The 24,279-nt window shown below is 42.0% G+C and overlaps 2 protein-coding genes and 1 pseudogene across 2 annotated transcripts; all 3 read right to left on the reverse strand.

The window, feature by feature from the left end:
• Positions 1–50: 50 nt before the first annotated feature.
• On the reverse strand, positions 51–968 carry LOC123348773 (olfactory receptor 10AG1-like). The gene has a single exon (XM_044986409.1). The coding sequence runs from the start codon at positions 966–968 to the stop codon at positions 51–53; it is 918 nt and encodes a 305-aa protein (XP_044842344.1).
• Positions 969–7,196: 6,228 nt separating this feature from the next.
• On the reverse strand, positions 7,197–8,128 carry LOC123347942 (annotated as a pseudogene).
• A 10,772-nt stretch (positions 8,129–18,900) lies between these two features.
• LOC123348742 (olfactory receptor 10AG1-like) lies at positions 18,901–19,827 on the reverse strand. The gene has a single exon (XM_044986362.1). It carries the CDS (start codon positions 19,825–19,827, stop codon positions 18,901–18,903), a length of 927 nt encoding a protein of 308 aa, XP_044842297.1.
• Positions 19,828–24,279: the final 4,452 nt, after the last annotated feature.

Below are 24,279 nucleotides of genomic sequence, written 5' to 3' on the forward strand. Positions count from 1 at the left end.
AAGAGATATCTGGAACATTATTTGAGGAATATGTGGTGTATTTTATGGAATCATTTTCCACCTAATATTTTCCTTATGGCAATTTTCACTTCCTTGTTCCTCAGACTATATATGAAGGGGTTAAACATCGGTGTCATAATGGTATAAATCAGCGAAAGCAGTTTGTCAGTGTCCATTGAACCCCTTGACTTGGGTTTTAAATACACAATCATAGCAAAGCCATAGAATAGAGTTACTACAGTGAGGTGTGAGGAGCAGGTGGAGAAGGCTTTGCATCTGCTCTGGGCTGAAGGCATCTTCATAATTGTGTTGAGGATTTTGATATAAGAAATAACAATGAAGAAAAAAGGGGTGATTATGAATAGCAGAACTACAATAAACACAGCTATTTTATTCCTGAAGGTGTCCACACAGGACAGCTCCAGCAGAGGGGGGATGTCACAGAAAAAATGGTTAATTTCATAAGACTCACAGAAAGGCAAAGAAAATACCAAATACGTCTGCCCACAATGTACTAGCATGTTGACAAGCCAGGATCCGGCTACCACACTAGCACAGACCTTGTTGTTCACAATAAGTGTGTAATGCAGGGGGTTACATATGGCAACATAGCGGTCAAAGGCCATGGCCGCCAGTAGAAAACACTCTGTACCACCAAATAAAAATGAAAAATACATCTGGGCAGCACAGCCTATGAATGAGATTTTTCCATCCTCTGCCAGGCAATTGGCCACCATCTTGGGCAGGGTGACTGAGGCGTAGCAGATCTCCACAAAGGATAAGTTCCTGAGGAAGAAATACATGGGGGTGTGCAGGGCGGAGTCCAACACCGTGACCAAGACAATGACGCCATTCCCAATCAGAATCACCAAGTAGATGACCATGAAGAGCAAACCCTGCAGGTTTGTGAGGTTGGAGTATCCCAAGAGGATGAAGCCAGATGTCGTTGTGTAATTTCCACTCACCATTGGATGGCTATATTGACTCTGCAGAGACAACAAAGGCAGTAGACAACGGTTTGTCTCCTGAGGAGATTGTTGGCCTATAACTCTCTCACAGATGTGAAATCACACATCTCAGATGTTATAGATAGAAACCTGCATAGACACCCGCGCCCTTATGACTGGGTTAGTCACATATTCTGGCTAAAAGATGTACAGAAATATAATCAGAACTGCATAACTTTTTGTCAAAGTCCTAATACTGATACCATCTAACACAGATTCTCTCTGAAGTCCAATGACCTGGATCCTGTTTTTTTCAGAGCAGGATGATGGGGTTTTACCTAGAGCTGGTTGACATTTTTTCAACAACTCCCCACCCCCTGAAAAATATGATTTTGACAAAAAAAAGTTGAAAAAAGTGAGGGGAAAATATAGGAAAATTTGGGAGTAAAAACACCTTATTGTTGTTTAAAACTTTTTGTCCCAACAGAAAAGTCTGAAAAGGATTTAAAAAGTGGTAAGTGTTAATTTCACTCACATTTCATACCTCTAAAAATCTCTTCCCCTTTTTGATATTGGGGTGAAAAAGGGAAATCAGTAAAATGTGAAAGTGAGTTTTCCCCATTTTGTCTCATTTTTTTCCTCTTTTTCTTTCACTTCAGCACATTTATTGCTCCACAGAGTCCAGGTCTCTTTCTTCAGAAGTACTTATCCTTTTTATTTGTCCCCTACTTATCTTTATCGGTTTCCTGTTTACAAGGAATACCCCAATGTCAACTGCACCCAAATCCCTTTAACAGGAAGACGATCCCAACTAAAGGTAATGCTGGCCATGCTTAACCTACACTCATGAGTAGCAAATTCAACTACTTTGTCCATCTAACAAAGAAATATCTATCAAGATCCAATAGCTGGAAGTTGAAGCAGACTAGAAATAAGGTCTAATTTTTTTTAAAAGGAGAGTAATTAAACATTGGATCCCCTACCAAGGGTCATAGCGGATTCTTCATCATCGACAATTTTTAAATCAAGACAGGATTTTTTCTAAAAGATCTAATCTAGGAATTGCAGGAGGTCAGATTAGATGGTCACAATGGCTCCTTCTGGCCTCTGAATCTATGACTGATTTGAACCGTTCATGGTAGTGAGCACTAAACCCTGGGGATAAATGCTTCTGGAATCAAACCCCAAACATATATTCTGGATTTTCATAAAGGCCTACATGAGTTCGGTGAGCAACACCTAATGGATGCCTAACTCTCTTAGTAACTTTTGAAATTCCCAACCAGGATTCTGCCCACTCACCCTTACAATGAATAACACCTAACTCCAGTAGTTCTTCTGACCTGATAATGCACAATGTACTGTAGAGGGAAAACTCAATGAAGGAAAATACTAGATCTTCAAAAAAAATGGAAAAAAATTATTTCTCAGAAATTTTATAAATGTGTTTTGCTCTGTTTTGATCAGCTGATAGAATTGTTGGTGTGTTTCAAAATTTGAAATTTTGAACCATAAAGAAAAATTTGAAAAAAATCTCAAAAATTTTTTACATTTTTTCCAGGAATTTTTTAAAAAATGAATACAAGTATAAGAAAACATTTTTTTATAAATCCTGTTTTCCCTGTCCAATTTCACCACTTTTCTGCCAACACTAATACAGCTGACTAATATTATTCCCCCAAATAATCCAGTTGACTTCTGAAATATCAATAAACACGTTTTTTTTCCTGTTTTATGAGTACAGTAGAACCTCAGAGTTACCAACACCAGAGTTATGAACAGACCGGTCAGCCACATGCCTCATTGGGAACCAGAAGTATGCAATATTCAGGTATAAACTTTTGAAAGAACAACCATAACATTTTGTTCAGTTATGAACATTTCCGAGTTATGAACAACCTCTGTTGTTCCTGAGGTGTTTGTAAATATGAGGTTCTACTGTAAAAGGCAAAACACTGTCCACTGAAACTTAGAATCATAGAATCACAGGGTTGGAAGGGACCTCAGGAGCAGGATCAACTCAAAGCAGGACCAATCCCCAACTAAATCATCCCAACCAGGGCTTTGTCAAGCCTGACCTTAAAAACATCTAAGGAAGGAGATTCCACCACCTCACTAGGTAACTTAATGAGACAGAGTCTGCTCCCAGTTATTTTGGTGTAAATCTAAGCTGGCTTTACTAACAATGAGGTTGCCCCGTGGTTAGTATATCAAATTAAATCTCATTTTACAAGTTCTATTTCTGGGTGTCTCATTTCTCTATCTCTAAAACAGGGCTATTGTTTGTTTTGGCTATTTTTGAAACCTTATGCACAAATGCACAAAATACACATCTGCGTGCACACACAACTATACATAGGAAGACTTAGGGGCACACTGACTGATAGGAAGACCTAAGCAAAAATGTGTTACCTTTAACACACAAACAAAGCAAACGTGCAATTTATGAACATATTGAAAAGCATGCATGTACACAGGGTCAGAGACACTACACACACACACACCAATACATATACATTGCACACGCTTCCTAAAACATATGCATCGACAGGTGCAAAGATACTGTTGCAGGCCCTGTAGCACAATCACAGCCAGACTCACAAATACACCCCCCAATACACACTGCAAATGTACTCTCATTTTTTCTAACACACATTTGTTATAAATATACCTAGGGACTTTCACAAACACATAAAAATTACAACACGCACAAACAGCAATTACTGTGAAATACACCTTGGACTCACCAACTAACACCTGTGAAGAAACTCACATATTTAAACACAGGATTCCAAAGTATATCCCCATACTATCTATCTATCTATCTGTCTATCTGTCTATCTATCTATCTATCTATCGTGGTGAGACATGAAAAAAGTAAGGTATAAAAATTTGGTTTCAGGCTGAGATTTTCAAAATTTCCTGAGAAAAGTTTAGTCATCACGTTTTTGTGAACATTTTAGTTTCAACCAATCAGAATTTTCCAATGAAAGAAACTTTCACAGAAAAAAGTCATGCCTAGCCTATACTTTAGCCTATACTTATCTATCAATCTTGAGTTGCATGTAACAGCTGCATGAGATGATGTAAAGTTTATAAACATGTGTAATCTCATTCATATAATGACAACAGGATTACCTGTATGAATTAAGTTACTCATGGGCATCAGTTTTGTAGACTCAGGTCATGAAAGATAACTTCTTGTAGCTCAGTCAAACACGTCAGACCCAGGTATTGAACTGCTTCATGGAGCCTTAGAATGACTAAGGATAAGAATATTAAAGTTACATATGCCAGGTATGGTCTCAGCCTCTTCTTTTGACACAGCCCAAACTATAAAGAATATTATTTTTGGTAGAGCTAACAGGGAAAAAGGCCTGGTAAAATGAATAAGAGAGTTCTACCTCCTTCAGGAGCAAAGACACAATGCGAGCAACGTCTATTAGTCCACAATTCCAGTAAGACACATTCCTCTCTCTGGCCTCCTCCCTGCTTTGACCTCTTTTGGAAAACACATGCATGTCTTTAGAAGAACTTTCCATCAGCCTCTCCCCACTTCTGTATGTACTGGTAGCCAGTCACCTCTGACGGAGTGGCAGAGCAGAGAGCATTGGTTACATTGTTGCTCATCCATTTCCCAAAGGTCACTGTTACCAATGTTAGAAACTGACTCAGCTTGGTACCAAGGGGACTCAGTCTCATTAGCTGCATCCAAGCAGCATCAAACATAGTTCTAGGAACTGTACAGTGACACTAGCCAAATTCAGCAGTGAGTGGAAATCAGGGCCGCCCAGAGGATTCAGGGGGCCTGGGGTCTTCGGCGGTGGGGGGCCCCCACTACGGTGGTAATTCAGTGGCGGGGGTCCTTCTGCTCCGGGACGCGCCGCGGAAGTGCCCTGAAGACCTGCGGCAGTCCCGGAGTGGAAGGATCCCCGCCGCCAAATTACCGATGAAGTGGGGGCCCCCCGCCACTGAAGACCCAGAGCTGAAGACGCTCCAGGGCCCCGGGCCCCGTGAGAGTTTTCCGGGGCCCCCAGAGTGAGTGAAGGTCCCTGCTCCAGGGCTCCCAAAAATTCTCGTAGGGGCCCCTGTGGGGCCTGGAGCCTGGGGCAAATTGCCCCACTTCCCCTCTCCCCCCCGGACGGTCCTGGTGGAATCTTCTCACTGTCCCAGAACCAGCCCTGACCCAGATGCTCCAATCACTGCTCGAGGGGTCTGAAATTCTAAGGTTCAAACACTGCATGGGACACATGTTGTGGTTCCTTCCAGTTGTATGTTATTGGAAATCTGACTGTCTGTGGGAGAGCAGTGGTGTCAGTAAAGTCAAGGTCATTACAAAGCAGGTAACACACTGTTCACACTCCTGTAGATTTTATGATCCTGATTCAGGAAGACACTCAAATAGGTGCTTTAGCACATCAGGAGTCCCACTGACTTCAGTTAGACTAATCACATGCTTAAAGTAGATTCATTTTTAAATTCTGTGATGAATTGGGGTCTATATTTGTCCTTTTTTTTTCTTTCATCCCCAAAATTATCATATGGATTGAATGCACATGCTCTGCTCTTCTCGTAGGGAAAAACTATCATGAGAACGGAATTTCATAATCATAGACAATTAGGGTTGGAAGGTCATCTAGTCCAACTCCCTGCTCAAACCAGGACCAATCTCCAACTATTTTTTTTGCCCCAGATCCCTAAATGGCTCCCTCAAGGATTAAACTCACAACCTTGGGTTTAGCAGACCAATGCTTAAACCACTGAGCTAGCCCTCCCCAAACCAGTCCTTTACCTCTATGTTAGTTAAAATTTCTCCCTTCTTTTCAGTCACTCTCAGTATTTGGAGGTAGTGCTCAAAATTCCCATTGCACTGGTTCGACTCAGAGCTAGAACTGCTTCAAAATACCCCCGACCCCCATGCAAAAGTTTGACATTTTTTCCATAATTTTTTTTTCAGCAGAACATGTTGGGGCTATTTTTTCAGAAACACAAAAAACTTGAACAGATTTTTTTTTCCCATTTCTTGTTGAAACCCCTCAACGCAGCTTTCTAGAGGCACATTTGGTTCACAACAAGCTGGAGAGTAAATCTGTCCTGCACTAGTCTCCTGCACAGTAAGTATCCATGTAGAACCTTCTAGGGTGCATTAAAAGTTCTATAGTGTGCTTCAACTTGTTTCTAAGGTGGGCAAATGAGTGAATGAAAAAATGCACCAAAAAGAGTTTGTCAGATTTATTCAACAACCTTCCCTTAAAAGGGAAAAAAGAAAAGAGGAGGGGGATGAAGGAGGAGAGAAAAGGAGAAGAAAAGAAGAGAAGAAAAACAAAAAGAGGGAAAATAATGGAAAAGGTAGAAAGAGGAGGGGAAAGAGAAATTCGATAAAAAAAATGGAAAAAAAAGGAGAGAAAAGTCAAAAAGGTCAGAAGATAGAGAAAAAATAAAATAACTGTCACAGTGCTCTGAGTGCACCATCTCCAGGTGTCAGGTGTTGAGCCTTCATCTTTCTGGGGTGGACTCCTGTGATTTTCCCATTCCCAGACCAGGGTCCCTAGGCTGCAACACCCTGTGCATCAACCAGGATTACTTAGCAGGTCCAACTGAACTCAATACCAGCATGTGTCCACTCATAGAGCTGTGACCAGTGGTGAACACAGTGTCCCAAAACAGCTGCCTCAAAACAAAGCATTTTCCAACCTGAACAGTAGGAGAACAGAACACTAGAGAAAATTATTAAGACAACTAAAGGCCTACACACATGTTTATCTTACATAAAGACTTGCATACCTTTGGCAAAGCCCTTAGGTAGGCTAAGTTTCCTTCAGGAACCCCCAACCACTGAAAGTCTTGGGGTGTGTGTGTGTGGGGGGGGTAGTTTCTCCACCCAAACCCTCTCACCAAACTAGCTTTTCCTCTATTTAGGGTGTGTGTCTCTCTAATCTCCTTCAGTCTTTGATCTCCCTCCCTTCATAGGAGGAGGGATTCAGTCTTGGGAAAACTGGTCTGGGAGTTGGGGAAGGACATCTCAGTTAATTGTCCTTGGTGTTTACTGAGGAGTTCTTAACTATCTATCCTCCATCTTCCTGGTAGTTTCCTGACCACCCAACTATTGAATTAGCCCAAGATATGAATACAAAAACACCTTTACAATATTCAGACAAACAGATCATACAGTGTTTTCATGAATTACTACAGGCAACTCCAAATCTATCACAATAATATGGGGTTTTTTTCCATTTTTTTTTACAAGTTTCAAAGAAATATTTTTCTGTGAATCACCCTTCCCAGGATTCCCTTCACCTCCTTATTCCTCAGGCTGTAGATCAAAGGGTTCAACACTGGGCACACCACCATAAAGAACAAGGACAGCAGTTTGTTCTTGTCGAGTGAGTAGCTAGATTTGGGCCTCAGATGTGCCACAATAGCAGTTCCATAGAACAAAGTGACCACGATAAGGTGGGAGGAGCATGTGGAGAAGGCTTTGCTCCTGCCCGCGGCTGATGAAATACTCAGGATTGTGTGCAGGATACGGATGTAGGACACCAGTATGAACAGGAAAGGGACCATGATGAAGGTGACAGCGATGGTGTAAACAGCTACTTCGTTACCATAGATGTCCGCGCAGGCCAGCTTCAGCAGTAGGGGCAGGTTGCAGAAGAAGTGGTTGATACTATTAGGTCCACAGCAGGGCAGAGTGAATATGAAAGTTGTCTGCCATAATGCCAGCAGCACCCCAATGAGCCAGCACACAGATGAGAACTGGAGACACACACCTCTGCTCATCATGGCCGTGTAGCGCAGACGGTGACATATGGCCACATAATGGTCACACGCCATGGCAGCCAGCAGGCAGCACTCTGTGATCCCTAAGAAAGAGAAGAAATACATCTGAGTGGCACAGCCCAGGAAGGAAATACTTGTGTCCTCAGAGAGGACGTTCACCAGCATCTTGGGGATGGTGGACGAGGTGTAGCCAATTTCCAGAAAGGACAAATTCTGGAGGAAGAAATACATGGGGGAGCAAAGGGCAGGGTCCACTACTGTGATTATTATAATGACGACATTGAACACCAGGGTGACGAGGTACAACACCAGCACCGAGAAGAAAAGGGAGACTTGCACCTCCAAGAATTCAAAGACATGAAGAGGAACTGCGCTACTACTGAGTGGTTCTCATTAGCCATGTCCCCCTGTTGTTTTCCAGCTGCAGAGATAATAAAACCATTAATTCACTGGTTAATCTGGGAGAATCTCTCAATATGCACATATATAACCAACGACAAACATTTTCAATAGTGGACACTGATTCTGGGCACTCCCATTTTTGGACACCCAATGTAAGACCACTGGTAGTTGATGCTCAGTGGGAGTACGACCCCTCAGCTCCTATTGACTGGAGTTAGGAAATCAGGCTCAAGGAGCTACATCACAAAAGGATTTAAACACCTAAGTGCCATTTTAGGTACCTAAATCTCAGTATCAGGCCCCAATTGGATGCAAAACCCCACCCCCACTACGATGCCCCCAAACCCTGTAGGCACCTAAACTCACTGGACACCTAAGTTTTTACAGTAATAGCTCCCTAGGCAGCTGAGCTTCTTCCTCTGAGCATGCATGCTGCTGCCTCACTCTTGATGTCCAGACACCTAAGCCCCAGAATAATGCGTGAACCAGGAAAAAGCATGCATTCCTCCGCTTAGCTCACCTGCGAGGCCTGGTTTGGTAAGCGTGCTCAGAGCTCACCTAACTCTCCAGGAAACTGCTCCTTGCAGCCCCAACTTAAGTGCAGAACTCTGTGAGCAGCTGGGGCTTAGGGACACATCCCCTGGCTCCTTGGCATCTCCCATTGGCTATCTTAAGTGAGTGGCCATGCAGCACTCTGGCTTTTGGGAATTCCATTCCTCGGTGTCTGTCTCTCTCCATTCATTGCACAGGGACACTGAGCTTTGGGAATCCCGGGGAATGTCTAGGTGCCTAATGCCCTCTGCAAATCTAGCCCCTGGTGTTCCAAATTGGATGTCCAAAACCTGAAGCACTTAAAAATCAGTGTCTAGTTCTAAGGATGTCAGCCTGGATCTCCCTGTCCTGTAACATGAGGGGAGCATTCCTCTGTCTAACATAGCTTCTAGCAAGTTGCCAGAGGCTTTTTTTCAGGCATAGAACTAGGTTAAATTCAATGGGAATTGGGTAGATAACATGCTTAGATTCTGTTACCTGGGATTTTCAGAACCCATAGCAGTGGTAACTTAACTGTTTCTCTCCAGGCAGAGTCAGGAATGAATCAATGGGAATACGACAGTTCCATCCAATGAAAAATTAATGCACGTAAGCATGTTCTATCTAATACTGCAGTTCATTAGATTTAAGCACACAGAGACATAAACAATAGGGGTTAGGACATACCAAATATTTATCTAAAATCTGGAATGGAATTGAGTAATTAACAGCAGGTTCACAATGGCCAGTTGTTCACCCACCAGGAAGAAAAGGTATCAGGAAAAACGCCTCTTAAGATGGCTTCAGAACACTGCTCCAAAGTACACTATAACTAACTATAATTAACTTCTACAAAAGAAATAGTTTATAGTGCTAAATCATCACTTTCCCTAACTTTCAATAAACTACTTATCAACAAACATGCCTAAAAATCTTACTAATAATAATACTTCTATAGCAAAGGTGCCCAAATTTAAGGTTTCCGTTCACTTATTTTCTTTCAGTCTCAATTATTAACTTTCTCTCCCCTCTTCCCATTCTGGCTAGCAGAAAGTGCCATCTAGTTTTGACTTTGCCTGTAAAAGCCTGTTTCCAATTAACCCTATGCTATGTGATGTTCTATTTTATTAATACATGGTGCTGAATGCACATAATATGGTTGCAATTAGCTTGATTGCATTCTGGGGTACGCACACCCCTCAAATCCAGGGTAAGAGTTCCTTTGAAAATTCTACCTATGTTATAATTCCTAGTATTTATTCCTTAGAATAATGCCTAGGAGAGAGGAATAACACCGAGGGAGGCTGACGCCCTGCTCTCCCAAATCACGAGCAGTCATTTACACTAGTGCAAGGTGAATGCACAATGATTCCATCTCAATCTTATCTGCTCATTCCACTGGCCGGGGTGTTTGCACATCGAGATGGTACACATGTTGCTCACATGTAAATAACTACACAAAGGTGCAAGGCAGTGTAGCCACAGGACCAAGTTGAAGAGCCTGGGTAAAGAGCAATAATGTAGGGGGAAACAATTACATGTAAAAAATATTCTAAGATCATCATTTTTTAAAATTTACTAATAGTTGAGTACTCAGTGTATTTAGTAACACTGAAGAAACCACACCTTGATGGCTATGAGTATTTAAGTTATTTTATGTCTCTATTGAGACAGGTTCTCTATTGAGACAGGTTCCTTTGCGCATTGAATCCGTGGAAAATGTATAGCTGGGTTTTCAATAGTGCTAACATTTTGTTGGAAAGCATCTGTTTTGGAAAATAGAAACCCCTAAGCTGGAAATGATTGGCCAAAAGCATTTCAGTTTTAACCAAAAATGTTTCAGTTTTCAGCCAAAAAAGTTCAGTTGCCCAAAGTTTTAAAAAAAAAATCAGTTTTCTTGTTTTCAGGGGGGTTTTGGTAAAAAAAAATGCCACCCAATTTTTAACAGAAAGAAAAATATTTGCTTTTTTTCATCAAAGTTCTCTTAATAAAAACCAAACCAAACTATTTTCTGATCACCCGCTCTGAACAATTTTGACCTGATTCTGCTCTCCCAACATTTAAATCACGAAGACATCAACTAATGTCTGTGTGCCAGATTATGATCTCAGAAACAACCTTTGATGTCCATACGACAATTTCTTGTCACACTTACCCTAGTGTTTCTCCAAGGTACCACCACAGAAATAAATGGAATTGCTCCAGCCAAATTACAATGGTGTAAAATTGGTGTAATTGAAGGCAGAATCCCATGTTTGGTGCTTAACAAACATGCTTTGGATTTTCAAAGGAGACTGAGGGAGTTACTCATCTAACACACATTGAATGACAATGATATTTAGGGACCTAAAGTAGAACTGGGGAAATAATTGATTTTTTGGTTTAGCCAAGAAAAATGGTTATTTTGTCCACAATCTTTCCTACTGAGGTTGTTGAGCTTTGCACAAAAAAATTAAATGGACATTAGGCCAAAGAAAGAGAATGACTCTATAGTCTGGTGATCAAGGTACCCATCTGAATTAGTCATAGAGAAGATATGCATCTCTTATCTCCGGGATGAATGCCTTGATCACCAAACTATAGAGTCATAGTCATTCTTGCAATGGACTGTGGACTTGTGCGAGTGGTGAACGAGGGGTGTGTGCTACAGTGAGGGGATATATGTGTTTGGGATTATTGTGAGTGCTGGTTGGGTTGTTGTGTGGGTGGTTTCAAAGTCCTGTGGCACATGGGCCAAGTAATCCACTATCTAGCCAATCTCCCTCGTACAACCAATGAAATAGTTGCATGCAAATTATCTGGCGAGGAAGGGTGGTGATTGGTTGAGTTACCTCTAATATCACTGTGGTATAGGACTCTGGGCATGGCATAGGTACATGCCTTGTTGGTTAGAGTGTCATTTGTAAAGTCAAAATGTCTGAGAACTTAAAAATTGAACAGTAACTGATTGTGAATCTGAGTGATGATTGCACCTTGTGATATTTTGAACAAAAGGAGCTCTCAACCATGCTTGTAGCTGTTTTGATTCAATACAACTTCATTTTGACTGACCCAAACCAAATGTTTTGAACATTTTGCATTTTGATACTTAGGGGGGGAATTGTTCTGATTTAAAATGAAAACAAATAAGTCAGATTTTTCCCATGGTATGGAAATCGCCAGTTTTGACCACCTTTTCACATTATCCTAATACACTGACCGGTACAGAGATTTTAAAACATAGTCTCATCTAAAATTGCATAAATAAATAAATAAATACATAAAAGAAAGCATTAAAAAAAATATTGAGGATCAACAAGTCTCCTATGAAGTAATCATAAACCAGCAAATGACACTCATCAAATGGGAAGAGAGCAGATTTTGGAAATGGCCAGCATATTGCATCTGGAATTTTCAAAATAGTCTACGGGAGGTGCTCAATTCACATTCAAAGACATTTGGGTGCCTATCCCATTTAATCCCCTTTCAAAGCCACAGACATCATCATTTATTTACAGATGACTAAGCTGACCTTACGTCAATGGGAGTTAGTCACCAGACCTGCTTAGGTGCTTTTAAAAATCTCAGTAGGTGTCTATGTGCATTTTTAGGCACCTAAATACCTGTAACAATCTGACCTTTAGGCACTTTTGAAATTTTTTCCTTTAGTCTCTCAGTGTCCTAGTTACCCATCTGTAAAACGGGGTTAATAGCATTTCTCTACCTCACAGAATGTTGTGACAATGAATATGGGAAAGGGCTTGTCTTCATTGCAAGGGTTAGCTTGAGTTAGTGCACTCAGGTTACTCCACTCAGGCGAGCCTAATACAAATAATTTAGCATGTTTTTTCTCTCACTCACAGCAGCATAAATCAAAGCTAGCTCCGCACACATCCAATAAATGGCTAGTCATGACGGGGTGAAAGAATGGAGGAGGGGTGGCAAATTTTTCCAAAAGATGGGTGCTTCCTCAGTTTCTCTGGTTGAATCTGTTCCACTCTGGCTAAATAATGAAAGGCTGACTGCGCCAGAGAGAAAGAGAGCAAAAATAAGAGCATAAGAATACAAGAATGGCCATACTAGGTCAGACCAATGGTGTTGTGTGAAAAAGTACTTCCTTATGTTTGTTTTAAGTTTGCTACCTAGAAATTTGGGGAGGCTGGCAGATAATCCCTAAGGATTCATGATAGTGTCCATAATTCCTAGATGTGTCAGGGGGGTTAGCACAAATGATTATTTGCTTGAAATTCATACTTGTAAATGATTTGGAGCGAATTGGTAGGGGAAGTAGAAGGGGGTGGGAACCTGGGCAGCGGTGATAATGAGATGGTTGAGTTCAGGATCCTGAAAAAAGGAAGAAAGGAGAGTAGCAAAATATGAACGCTTGACTTCAGAAAAGCAGACTTTGACTCCCTCAGGGAACTGATGGGCAGGATCCCTTGGGAAGCTAATATGAGGGGAAAGGAGTCCAGGAGAGCTGGCTGTATTTTAAAGAAGCCTTATTGAGGGTGCAGGAACAAACCATCCCGATGTGCAGAAAGAATAGCAAATATGGCAGGCGACCAGCGTGGCTTAACAGAGAAATCTTCAGTGAGCTTAAACACAAAAGGAAGCTTACAAAAAGTGGAAACTTGAACAGATGAATAGGGAGGTGTATGAAAATATTGCTCGAGCATGCAGGGCTGTAATTTGGAAGGACAAAGCACAATAGGAGTTGCAGCTAGCAAGGGATGTATAGGGTAACAAGAAGGGTTTCTACAGGTATGTTAGCAACAAGAAGGTCAGGGAAAGTGTGGGACCCTCACTGAATGGGGGAAGCAATCTAGTGACAGAGGATGCAGAAAAAGTTGAAGTACTCAATGCTTTTTTTTGCCTCAGTCTTCACAGAGAAGTTCAGCTCCCACACTGTTGCACTGGGCAACAAAGTATGGGGAGGAGGTGAGCAGCCTTCAGTGGAGAAAGAACAGGTTAAGGCCTATTTAGAAAAGCCAGACATGCACAAGTCCATATGTCTGGATCCAATCTGAGGAAGTTGGCTGGTGCGATTGCAGAGCCATTGGCCATTATTTTTGAAAACTTGTGGTGGTCAGGAGAGGTCCCGGACACCTGGAAAAAGGCTAATGTAGTGCCCATCTTTAAAAAAGGGAAGAAGGATAATATGAGGAACTACAGAGTGGTCAGTCTCACCTCAGTCCCTGGAAAAATCATGCAGCAGGTCCTTAAGGAATCCATTTTGAAGCACTTGAAAGAGAGAAAGGTGATCAGGAACAGTCAACATGGATTCACCAAGAGCAAGTCATACCTGACCAACCTGATTGCCTTTTATGATGAGATAACTAGCTCTGTGGACATGGGAAAAGTAGTGGATGTGGGATATACCTTCACTTTAGCAAGGTTTTTGATATGGTCTCGCACAGTATTCTTGCCAGCAAGTAAAAAAAGTATGGATTGGATGACTGGACTATAAGGTGGATAGAAAACTGGCTGGATCATCTGGGTCAATGAGTAGTGATCAATGTCTAGATGGCAGACAGAATCAAGTGGAGTGCCCTAGGGGTCGGTCTTAGGAGCAATTTTGTTCAACATCTTCATTAATGATCTGGATGATGGGATTTTCTCTGATGATACTAAGCTCGGGGTGGGGGGGAAGTAGATAGGGTCCAGAGGGACCTAGACAAATTGGAGGATTGGGCCAAAAGAAATCTGATCAGGTTCAACAATGACAAGTGCAGAGTCCTGCACTTAGGACAGAAGAATCCCATGCACTGGTAGAGGCTGTGGGCTGACTGGCTAAGCAGCAATTCTGCAGATAAGGACCTGGAGATTACAGTGGACAGTGGAGAAATTGGATATGAATCAACAGTGTGCCCCCGTTGTCATGAAGGATAACAACACATTGAGCTGCATTAGTAGGAGCATTGCCAGCAGATCAAGGGAAGTGATTAGTCCCCTCCATTTGGCACTGGTGAGGCCACATCTGGAGTACTGCATCCATTCTTGGGCCGCCACCACTACAGAAAGGATGTGGACAAATTGGAGAGATTCCAGTGGAGGGCAACAAAAAATTATTAGTGGGCTGAGGCACATGACTTACCAGGAGTGGCTGTGGGAACTGGGCTTATTTAGTCTCTTTGGGACAGACATAGGAGAGTGCTCTGCAATAAAGTGGGAAAACAAGAAATTGCTAATAATGATGTGCGTTGTTGAACAAGTGATTGATGCCATTTCTGAAGGAACGAGGAAAAAATAGAAAGGGTTGATGTGGATGAGATGTATGTATATTTTTTTTCCTAGCACGCATTGAAACACATACTTATCTTATCTAAAGACTTGCCTACCCTTGGAAAAGCCCCTAGGCAGGCTGAGCTTCCTGGATAAACCTCCAACCTCTGGAGGTCTGGGGGAGCACTTCCTCCACCCAGACCTTCTCATCAATCTAGCCTTTCCTTTATTCAGGGAGAGTGTCTCTTTAAATCTATTTCAGTATTTTGATCTTCCGCTCTTCATAGAGAGAGGAATTCAGTCTTGGGAAAACTAGTCTGGCAGGCCCAGCATGGGTGGGAGAAGGACATCTCAGTGAATTGTCCTTGGTCTTTGCTGAGGAGCTATTAAATGGGCTGTCATCCATCTTCCTGGTAGTTTCCCAACCACCAGGCTATTGAATTAACTCAATATATGAATGTACAAGAGTTTGCCGGGGCTCAACCCTCTCCGGGCCGGTGGGGAGCCACGCCGGCTCACTACACCCCGTTGGTTCCGGGGATTTAGTCCGGCTAGGGGGTCTCCCCTCAGTAGCCCTTGCTGAAGCTGGCCGAAATACGGTTAGCCTGGCCCCGGCTCGGGGTGGGGCAACCCCGCGAAGTCTGGGTTCTGGCCCTCCGTCAGGGCTGAGCAATCTCAGTGCACAGGACTAAGCCCAGTCCTAGGTCAGGACACGGCAACGAACGCTGAGTCAGGGTGCTCAGGCCCTCAGGCAAGGCTGAGCAGCAACAATAGTTTTAAGCCTCGGCCCTAGGTCAGGGCGGGGCAACGAACTCTGAGCAGGAACAACGGTTCCAGCCTCTTCAGGCTGGTGAGAGGGGGAGTCTGCCACCCAGGAATGGGGTGGCAGGGGGGCTGCAGGCCCTCTCACTCCACTGCGTCCCAGCCCGGGGCCCTAGCAGCGGCTGACAATCCGCTACTTAGTCAGTGGGCATCCTGGCCACAACACACCGACATAGGCTCTGGTAATGCTGCAGCCAGACTGGGGTCGGCTGCTCCCGGGCTGCTTCCACACTCCCCCTCGGGCCCTACCTGGGTCCTGGTGTTGGCCTCTGGGGGGTCCAGGAGCATGAGTTCGTCGAGGCAGGGGTTGGTCGGCAGGTACGGCAGCTCCTTCAGATAGTGAGCACAGGGCAGGTCCGGCAACTCCTCTGGATAGCGAGAACAGGGCAGGTCCGGCAGCTCCTCTGGATAGCAGGTGCAGGGGAGGGCCGGAAACTCCTCCGGATAGCGGGTGCAGGGTAGCTCCGGCAGCACCTCCGGATAGCGGGCACAGAGCAGGCCCAGCCAGTCTGGGCGGCCACCTTGGACCGCAGGAGCTTCCCAGTCGCGGGCTCCACTAGGGACGTCTGCTCTCTCTGGTGGCTGGGCTCCTACTGAGCTCTGAGGTCCGGCTTTTATAGTTCCGGGTCGCCGCCTGACCCTCTGAGGGGTGGGGTCAGAGCTCCCTAGCTCTGCCTACTCCGGCCTCTGGATGGGTTCTTCCCACTCCGGGGCAGTGGGCAGCCACACCGCCTCACTACAATGAATATACAACCACATTTACAATATTCAGACAAATGTACAGATTATATAGTATTTTCATGAATTACTACAGGCAACTCCAAATCCATCACAAGTATATGAGTTTTTTTACAAGTTTCAAAGAAATATTTTTCTGTCTATCACCCTCCCCAGGGCTTTCTCCACCTCCTTATTCCTCAGACTGTAGATTAAAGGGTTCAACATTGGGCATATCACCAACACTGGTTTTTGGTTTTGTTTTTTTGGTATGTATTCTTATAGAGTAAGTAATTTAGTGTGTCTTTTCAGGTGGATGTAGGAAGTGGTGTCAGGATAGCTATAGTATATTTCAAAATCTTTTCACTGCCTGGTACATTTTGAAACCCGCTAACAAGTTTTCTCCCATTTTCAGGCTGTTCCAGAGCAAGATAAATCTGTTTTATTTGATTTGGTGTTTTATGTATGTGCCCTTTTATAACTATAGTTCAGACTAAAGCTACTACCCCATGTAGGTTACTTACTGGGAATCTATCTAGTAACAGAATGGGAGCACTCCGCCTGACAGATGGCGCTGATGAGGGGAGGGTAAGAGGAAGAACTGGGGAGGAGATACTCTGACAAGAGAGTGACACGATATGTACGCTTCCTCACAATAGTCTCTAATGTTCATGCTCAAACCGGGGGGGTCTCATAAGCAGCTGTGTTGTCCCTCAAGAGAGAGTGTAATTGTTAACTGGGTTTCAACCCTAAACCCGTTCCTAGAGAGTTCTGGGGACCCAGTAGACAAGGCCTTGCTGGTGTGCCACCTGTTCCCACAGGCAGCCTCTTCCTCTGAGTAATGCCGACATGCTAAAAGATGGGTTGCTTCTCATCCCACTGAAATAACTTAGGGTGAGGTCAGGTCCCATTATCATACCCCGTCCCTAACCCTGTTACACCTGGAAGTGGAGTCTCACTCTTCCCCAAGGCAGCATTGGAATTCTAGTCTCCAGGGTTGGATTTTGGCACTCATGATCGTCCTCACCTGAATACACCCAATTAAGTTCAGAGGCCCCTACAACCAGGGGATCCATATACAAGTTATGAGATTATTATTACTGTTGTAATATTGGGTTTGTTCTTAAAACAGAGGGAAATGTGGTGTTGCTAGATCCAGGATTGCGAGCTGGGAGTTGTAGTCTGTGTGTTTAGAAAACTATCAGGAATCAGACAGCATAAGTGTGTGTTTGTGCCATGCCTGGCATCAGACGCTGCTGCAGCAACTGCTTCTGGAGCTGCTGGATTGTTGTCTTAATAAACCGTGTTGGATTTCACCCTTTCAGTCTCAACACTCACTACTCAGCAGTTGTTAACGTACCAGAAGCCTCCAGCCCCAGACTGATGTTCCTTCTAGCTTATTCCCAAACGTATTCAGGGCTGTATTCAGTGCACAAGCTGCTTACTGGATTGGGCCCTATAGGTGAGTTAGGTGGAGGAATGCATAACTTCCCATGGTTAGTGCGTCAGTCTGGGGTATGGGTGTCCAGACACCTACCATGGAGCTGCAGTGTGCATTCTCAGAGGCAGAAACATTGGTGCCTCAGGAACTTTTACTGCAAAGACATTGGCACTGAGAGAGTTTAAGTGCCTACAAAATTGGATGGCAGCTGAGTGGAGGTTTTGCAAATCCTGGGAAGGCCTGATTCTGGAATTTAGGCACCTAAATCCCTGTGTGAATCTAGCCCCAAAATACTTTTTTCCTTTTAGGTAATACTAAATAGAAAAAAGAAATTAACCCAATGTTTGTAATCCTAGAAATTTGAATTTAAAATTAATCTTTTATTTAGTGTGATATCATGTAGTCTGCATTTAAAACACATTTCACATTGGCTTATATTTGAGGATACATATCGTTTCAGACTTTAATGCAGTTCTCCAGAAACAATAATGAAGAGAAAGAAAGAAAGAAAGAAAGAAAGAAAGAAAGAAAGAAAGAAAGAAAGAAAGAAAGAAAGAAAGAAAGAAAGGAAATTTACCTGATCAGAGTACATTATTTTATTACAATTATGTTTGCTTTAGCAAATCCACTTGAATTGCAATTGTTACATTTTATCAAGAAAAAAGATGTGGCACACATACAAATACAATATTAAGAAATTGCTTTCTACTTGCTAGTTCCCTCAAGATAGTATTTTCTTCTCTGTTCCTTCCAATACACATGATGGAGTTGAACATGAAAATCAAATCAAATCTTGAGGAATAGGGAACATATCTGGTTTAATATGTCTTAATGAATCTTTTCAATTTGTCAGAGAGTCTCCAATGTTGTGTAATATGGAATGCATAATAATCAATAACATGTCTGGTAGACTCTCTAAGGAGTCTCAAATAGATCTTCAGAAATCTAGAATCTCTCTTGAGGAATCAGAAATGTATCTTAGGGGTTCTGAATTGCCTTGTGAATAATTAAGAGATATCTGGAACATTATTTGAGGAATATGTGGTGTATTTTATGGAATCATTTTCCACCTAATATTTTCCTTAGGGCAATTTTCACTTCCTTGTTCCTCAGACTATATATGAAGGGGTTAAACATCGGTGTCATAATGGTATAAAACAGAGAAAGCAGTTTGTCAGTGTCCATTGAACCCCTTGACTTGGGTTTTAAATACGCAATCATAGCAGAGCCATAGAATAGAGTTACTACAGTGAGGTGTGAGGAGCAGGTGGAGAAGGCTTTGCATCTGCTCTGGGCTGAAGGCATCTTCATAATTGTGTTGAGGATTTTGATATAAGAAATAACAATGAAGAAAAAAGGGGTGATTATGAATAGCAGAACTGCAATAAACAAAGCAATTTTATTCCTGAAGGTGTCCACACAGGACAGCTCCAGCAGAGGGGGGATGTCACAGAAGAAATGGTTAATTTCATGAGACTCACAGAAAGGCAAAGAAAATACCAAATACGTCTGCCCAAAATGTACCAGAATGTTGACAAGCCAGGACCCGGCTACCACACTAGCACAGACCTTGTTGTTCACAATAAGTGTGTAATGCAGGGGGTTACATATGGCAACATAGCGGTCAAAGGCCATGGCCGCCAGTAGAAAACACTCTGTACCACCTAATAAAAATGAGAAATACGTCTGGGCAGCACAGCCGATGAATGAAATTTTTCCATCCTCTGCCAGGCAATTGGCCACCATCTTGGGCAGGGTGACTGTGGCGTAGCAGATCTCCACAAAGGATAAGTTCCTGAGGAAGAAATACATGGGGGTGTGCAGGGCGGAGTCCAGCATTGTGACAAAGACAATGACACCATTCCCGATCAGAATCACCATGTAGATGATCAAGAAGACCACGAAGAGCAAACCCTGCAGGTTTGTGAGGTTGGAGTATCCCAAGAGGATGAAGCCAGATGTCGTGGTGTAATTTCCACTCACCATTGGATGGCTATATTAACTCTGCAGAGACAACAAAGGCAGTAGACATGGGTATGTCTCCTGAGGAGATTGTTGGCCTATCACTCTCTCACACATGTGAAATCACACATCTCAGATGTTATAGATAGAAACCGGCATAGACACCTGCACCCTTATGACTGGGTTAGTCACATATAATGGCTAAAAGGTGTACAGAAATATAATCAGAACTGCATAACTTTTTGTCAAAGGCCTAATACTGATACCACCTAACACAGATTCTCTCTGAGGTCCAATGACCTGGATCCTGTTTTTTTTCTGAGCAGGAAGATGGGGTTTTACCTAGAGCTGGCTGACATTTTTTCTACAAAAAACCCCCTGAAAAATATTATTTTGACAAAAAAAAGTTGAAAAAAGTGAGGGGAAAAATAGGAAAATTTGGGAGTAAAAGCACCTTATTGTTGTTTAAAACTTTTTGTCCCAATAGAAAAGTCTGAAAAGGATTTAAAAAGTGAGAAGTGTTAATTTCACTCACATTTCATACCTCTAAAAATCTCTTCCCCTTTATGATATTGGGGTGAAAAAGGGAAATCAGTAAAATGTGAAAGTGAGTTTTCCCTCATTTTTGTCCTCTTTTTCTTTCACTTCAGCACATTTATTGCTCCACAGAGTCCAGGTCTCTTTCTTCAGAAGTACTTATCCTTTTCATTTGTCCCCTACTTATCTTTATCAGTTTCCTGTTTACAAGGAATACCCCAATGTCAACTGCACCCAAATCCCTGTAACAGGAAGAGGATCCCAAGTAGAGGTAATGTTGGCCATGCTTAGTCTACACTCATGAGTAGCAAATTCAACTACTTTGTCCATCTAACAAAGAAAGGTCTATCAAGATTCAATAGCTGGAAGTTGAAGCAGACTAGAAATAAGACCTAATTTTTTTTAAATGAGAGTAATTAAACATTGGATCCCCCACCAAGGGTCATAGAGAATTTTTCATCATTGACAATTTTAAAATTAAGACAAGATTTTTTTCTAAAAGATCTAATCTGGGAATTGCTTTAGGAGAACTCTAGGTCTGTATTGTACAGGAGGTCAGATTAGATGGTCACAATGGCTCCTTCTGGCCTCTGAATCTATGACTGATTTGAACCGTTCATGGTAGTGAGCGCTATACCCTGGGGATAAGTGCTTCTGGAATCAAACCCCAAACATATATTCTGGATTTTCATAAAGGCCTGCATGAGTTCAGTTAGCAACATCTAATGGATGCCTAACTCTCTTAGTATCTTTAGAAATTCCCAACCAGGATTCTGCCCACTCACCCTTACAATGAGTAACACCTAACTCCAGTAGTTCTTCTGACCTGATATCTCTACTCAGACATTAAGGTTCTACTCTGTGAGAAGGACCGTGGCAGATTCTGGTGCTTGAAGAATTTCAGGTAGAACATACTTTATTGATTGAAACTGAAATAAAAATTAAAATGTTAAGTGTGACAGTGAAATTGGGAATCAAAAAGAGAAAGGATATGAGGAAGGCCACAAAAGAAAAGCACAAAGATCTGTAGAGGGAAAACTCAATGAAGGAAAATACTAGATCTTCAAAAAAATGGAAAAACATTATTTCTCAGAAATTTTATAAATGTGTTTTGCTTTGTTTTGATCAGTTAATAGAATTGATGGTGTGTTTCAAAATTTGAAATTTTGAACCATAAAGAAAAATTTGAAAAAAATCTCAAGAATTTTTTACATTTTTTCCAGGAATTTTTTAAAAAAATGAATACAAGTATAAGAAAACATTTTTTTTATAAATCCTGTTTTCTCTGTCCAATTTCACCACTTTTCTGCCAACAGTAATACAGATGACGAATATTATTCCCCAAAATAGTCCAGTTGACTTCTGAAATATCAATAAACACATGGTTTTGTTTCTGTTTTATGAGTACGGTAGAACCTCAGAGTTACCAACACCAGAGTTATAAACAGACCAGTCATTTACATGCCTCATTGGGAACCAGAAGAATGCAGTCAATGTTCAGGTATAAACTTTTGAAAGAACAACCATAACATTTTGTTCAGTTATGAACATTTCCGAGTTATGAAAAACCTCTGTTGTTCCTGAGGTGTTCGTAACTATGAGGTTCTACTGTAAAAGGCAAAACACTGTCCACTGAAACTTAGAATCATAGAATCATAGAATATCAGGGTTGGAAGGGACGTCAGGAGCAGGATCAACTCAAAGCAGGACCAATCCCCAACTAAATCATTCCAGCCAGGGCTTTGTCAAGCCTGACCTTAAAAACCTCTAAGGAAGGAGATTCCACCACCTCCCTAGATAACTTAATGAGACAGAGTCTGCTCTCAGTTATTTTGGTGTAAATCTAAGCTGGCTTTACTAAAAATGAGGTTGCCCAGTGGCTAGTATATCAAATTAAATCTCATTTTACATGTTCTATTTCTGGCTGTCTCATTTCTCTATCTCTAAAACAGGGCTATTGTTTGTTTTGGCTATTTTTGAAACCTCATGCACAAATGCACCAAATACACATCTGCGTGCACACGCAACTGTACATAGGAAGACATAGGGGCACACTGACTGATAGGAAGACCTAAGCAAAAATGTGTTATCTTTAATACACAAACAAAGCAAACGTGCAATTTATGAACATATTGAAAAGCATGCATGTACACAGGGTCAGAGACACTACACACACACACCAATACATATACATTGCACACGCTTCCTAAAACATATGCATCGACCGGTGCTAAGATACTGTTTCAGGCCCTGTAACACAATCACAGCCAGACTCACAAATACACCCCCCCACACACACACTGCAAATGTACTCTCATTTTTTCTAACACACATTTGTCATAAATATACCCAGGGACTTTCACAACCACATAAAAATTACAACATGTACACACAGCAATTATTGTGAAATACACCCTGGACTCACCAACTAACACCTGTGGAGAAACTCACATATTCAAACACAGGATCCCAAAGTATATCCCCATACTATCTATCTATCTATCTATCTATCTATCTATCTATCTATCTATCTATCTATCTATCTATCTATCTATCTATTGTGGTGAGACATGAAAAAGTAAGGTATAAAACTTTGGTTTCAGGCTGTGATTTTCAAAATTTCCTGAGAAAAGTTTAGTCATCACGTTTTTGTGAACATTTTAGTTTCAACCAATCAGAATTTTCCAATGAAAGAAACTTTCACAGAAAAAAGTCATGCCTAGCCTATACTTTAGCCTATACTTATCTATCAATCTTGAGTTGCATGTAACAGCTGCATGAGATGATGTAAAGTTTATAAACATGTGTAATCTCATTCACATGATGACAACAGGATTACCTGCATGAATTAAGTTACTCATGGGCATCAGTTTTGTAGACTCAGGTCATGAAAGATAACTTCTTGCAGCTCAGTCAAACACGTCAGACTGGGTATTGAACTGCTTCATGGAGCCTTAGAATGACTAAGGATAAGAATATTAAAGTTACATATGCCAGGTATGGTCTCTCAGCCTCTTCTTTTGACACAGCCCAAAATATAAATAATATTATTTTTGGTAGAGCTAACAGGGAAAAAGGCCTGGTAAAATGAATAAGAGAGTTCTACCTCCTTCAGGAGCAAAGACACAATGCGAGCAACGTCTATTAGTCCACAATTCCAGTAAGACACACTCCTCTCTCTGGCCTCCTCCCTGCTTTGACCTCTTTTGGAAAACACATGTGTGTCTTTAGAAGAACTTTCTATCAGTCTCTCCCCACTTCCCTATGTACTGGTAGCCAGTCACCTCTGATGCAGTGGCAGATCAGAGGACATTGGTTACATTGTTGCTCATCCATTTCCCAAAGGTCACTGTTACCAATGTTAGAAACTGACTCAGCTTGGTACCAAGGGGACTCAGTCTCATTAGCTGCATCCAAGCAGCATCAAACATAGTTCTAGGAACTGTACAGTGACACTAGCCAAATTCAGCAGTGAGTGGAACCTTCTCACTGCCCCACAACCAGCCCTGACCCAGATGCTCCAATCACTGCTTGGGGGGGTCTGAAATTCTAAGGTTCAAACACTGCATGGGACACATGTTGTGGTTCCTTCCAGTTGTATGTTATTGGAAATCTGACTGTCTGTGGGAGAGCAGTGGTGTCAGTCAAGTCAAGGTCATTACAAAGCAGGTAACACACTGTTCACACTCCTGTAGATTTTATGATCCTGATTCAGGAAGACACTCAAATAGGTGCTGAGCCTTTAGCAGGTCATGAGTCCCACTGACTTCAATTAGACTAATCACATGCTTAAAGTAGATTCATTATTAAATTCTGTGATGAATTGGGGTCTATATTTGTTCTTTTTTTTTCTTTCATCCCCAAGAATTATCATATGGATTGAATGCACATGCTCTGCTCTTCTCGTAGGGAAAAACTATCATGAGATCTGAATTTCAC

Source organism: Mauremys mutica, chromosome 13, assembly GCF_020497125.1.
Source record: "Mauremys mutica isolate MM-2020 ecotype Southern chromosome 13, ASM2049712v1, whole genome shotgun sequence".
NCBI lineage: Eukaryota > Metazoa > Chordata > Testudines > Geoemydidae > Mauremys > Mauremys mutica.

Excerpts from the sequence above, each read along its gene's own strand:
- LOC123348773 (XM_044986409.1), bottom strand. The coding sequence starts at position 968 with ATGGTGAGTGGAAATTACACAACGACATCTGGCTTCATCCTCTTGGGA.
- LOC123348742 (XM_044986362.1), bottom strand. The coding sequence starts at position 19,827 with ATGGTGAGTGGAAATTACACCACGACATCTGGCTTCATCCTCTTGGGA.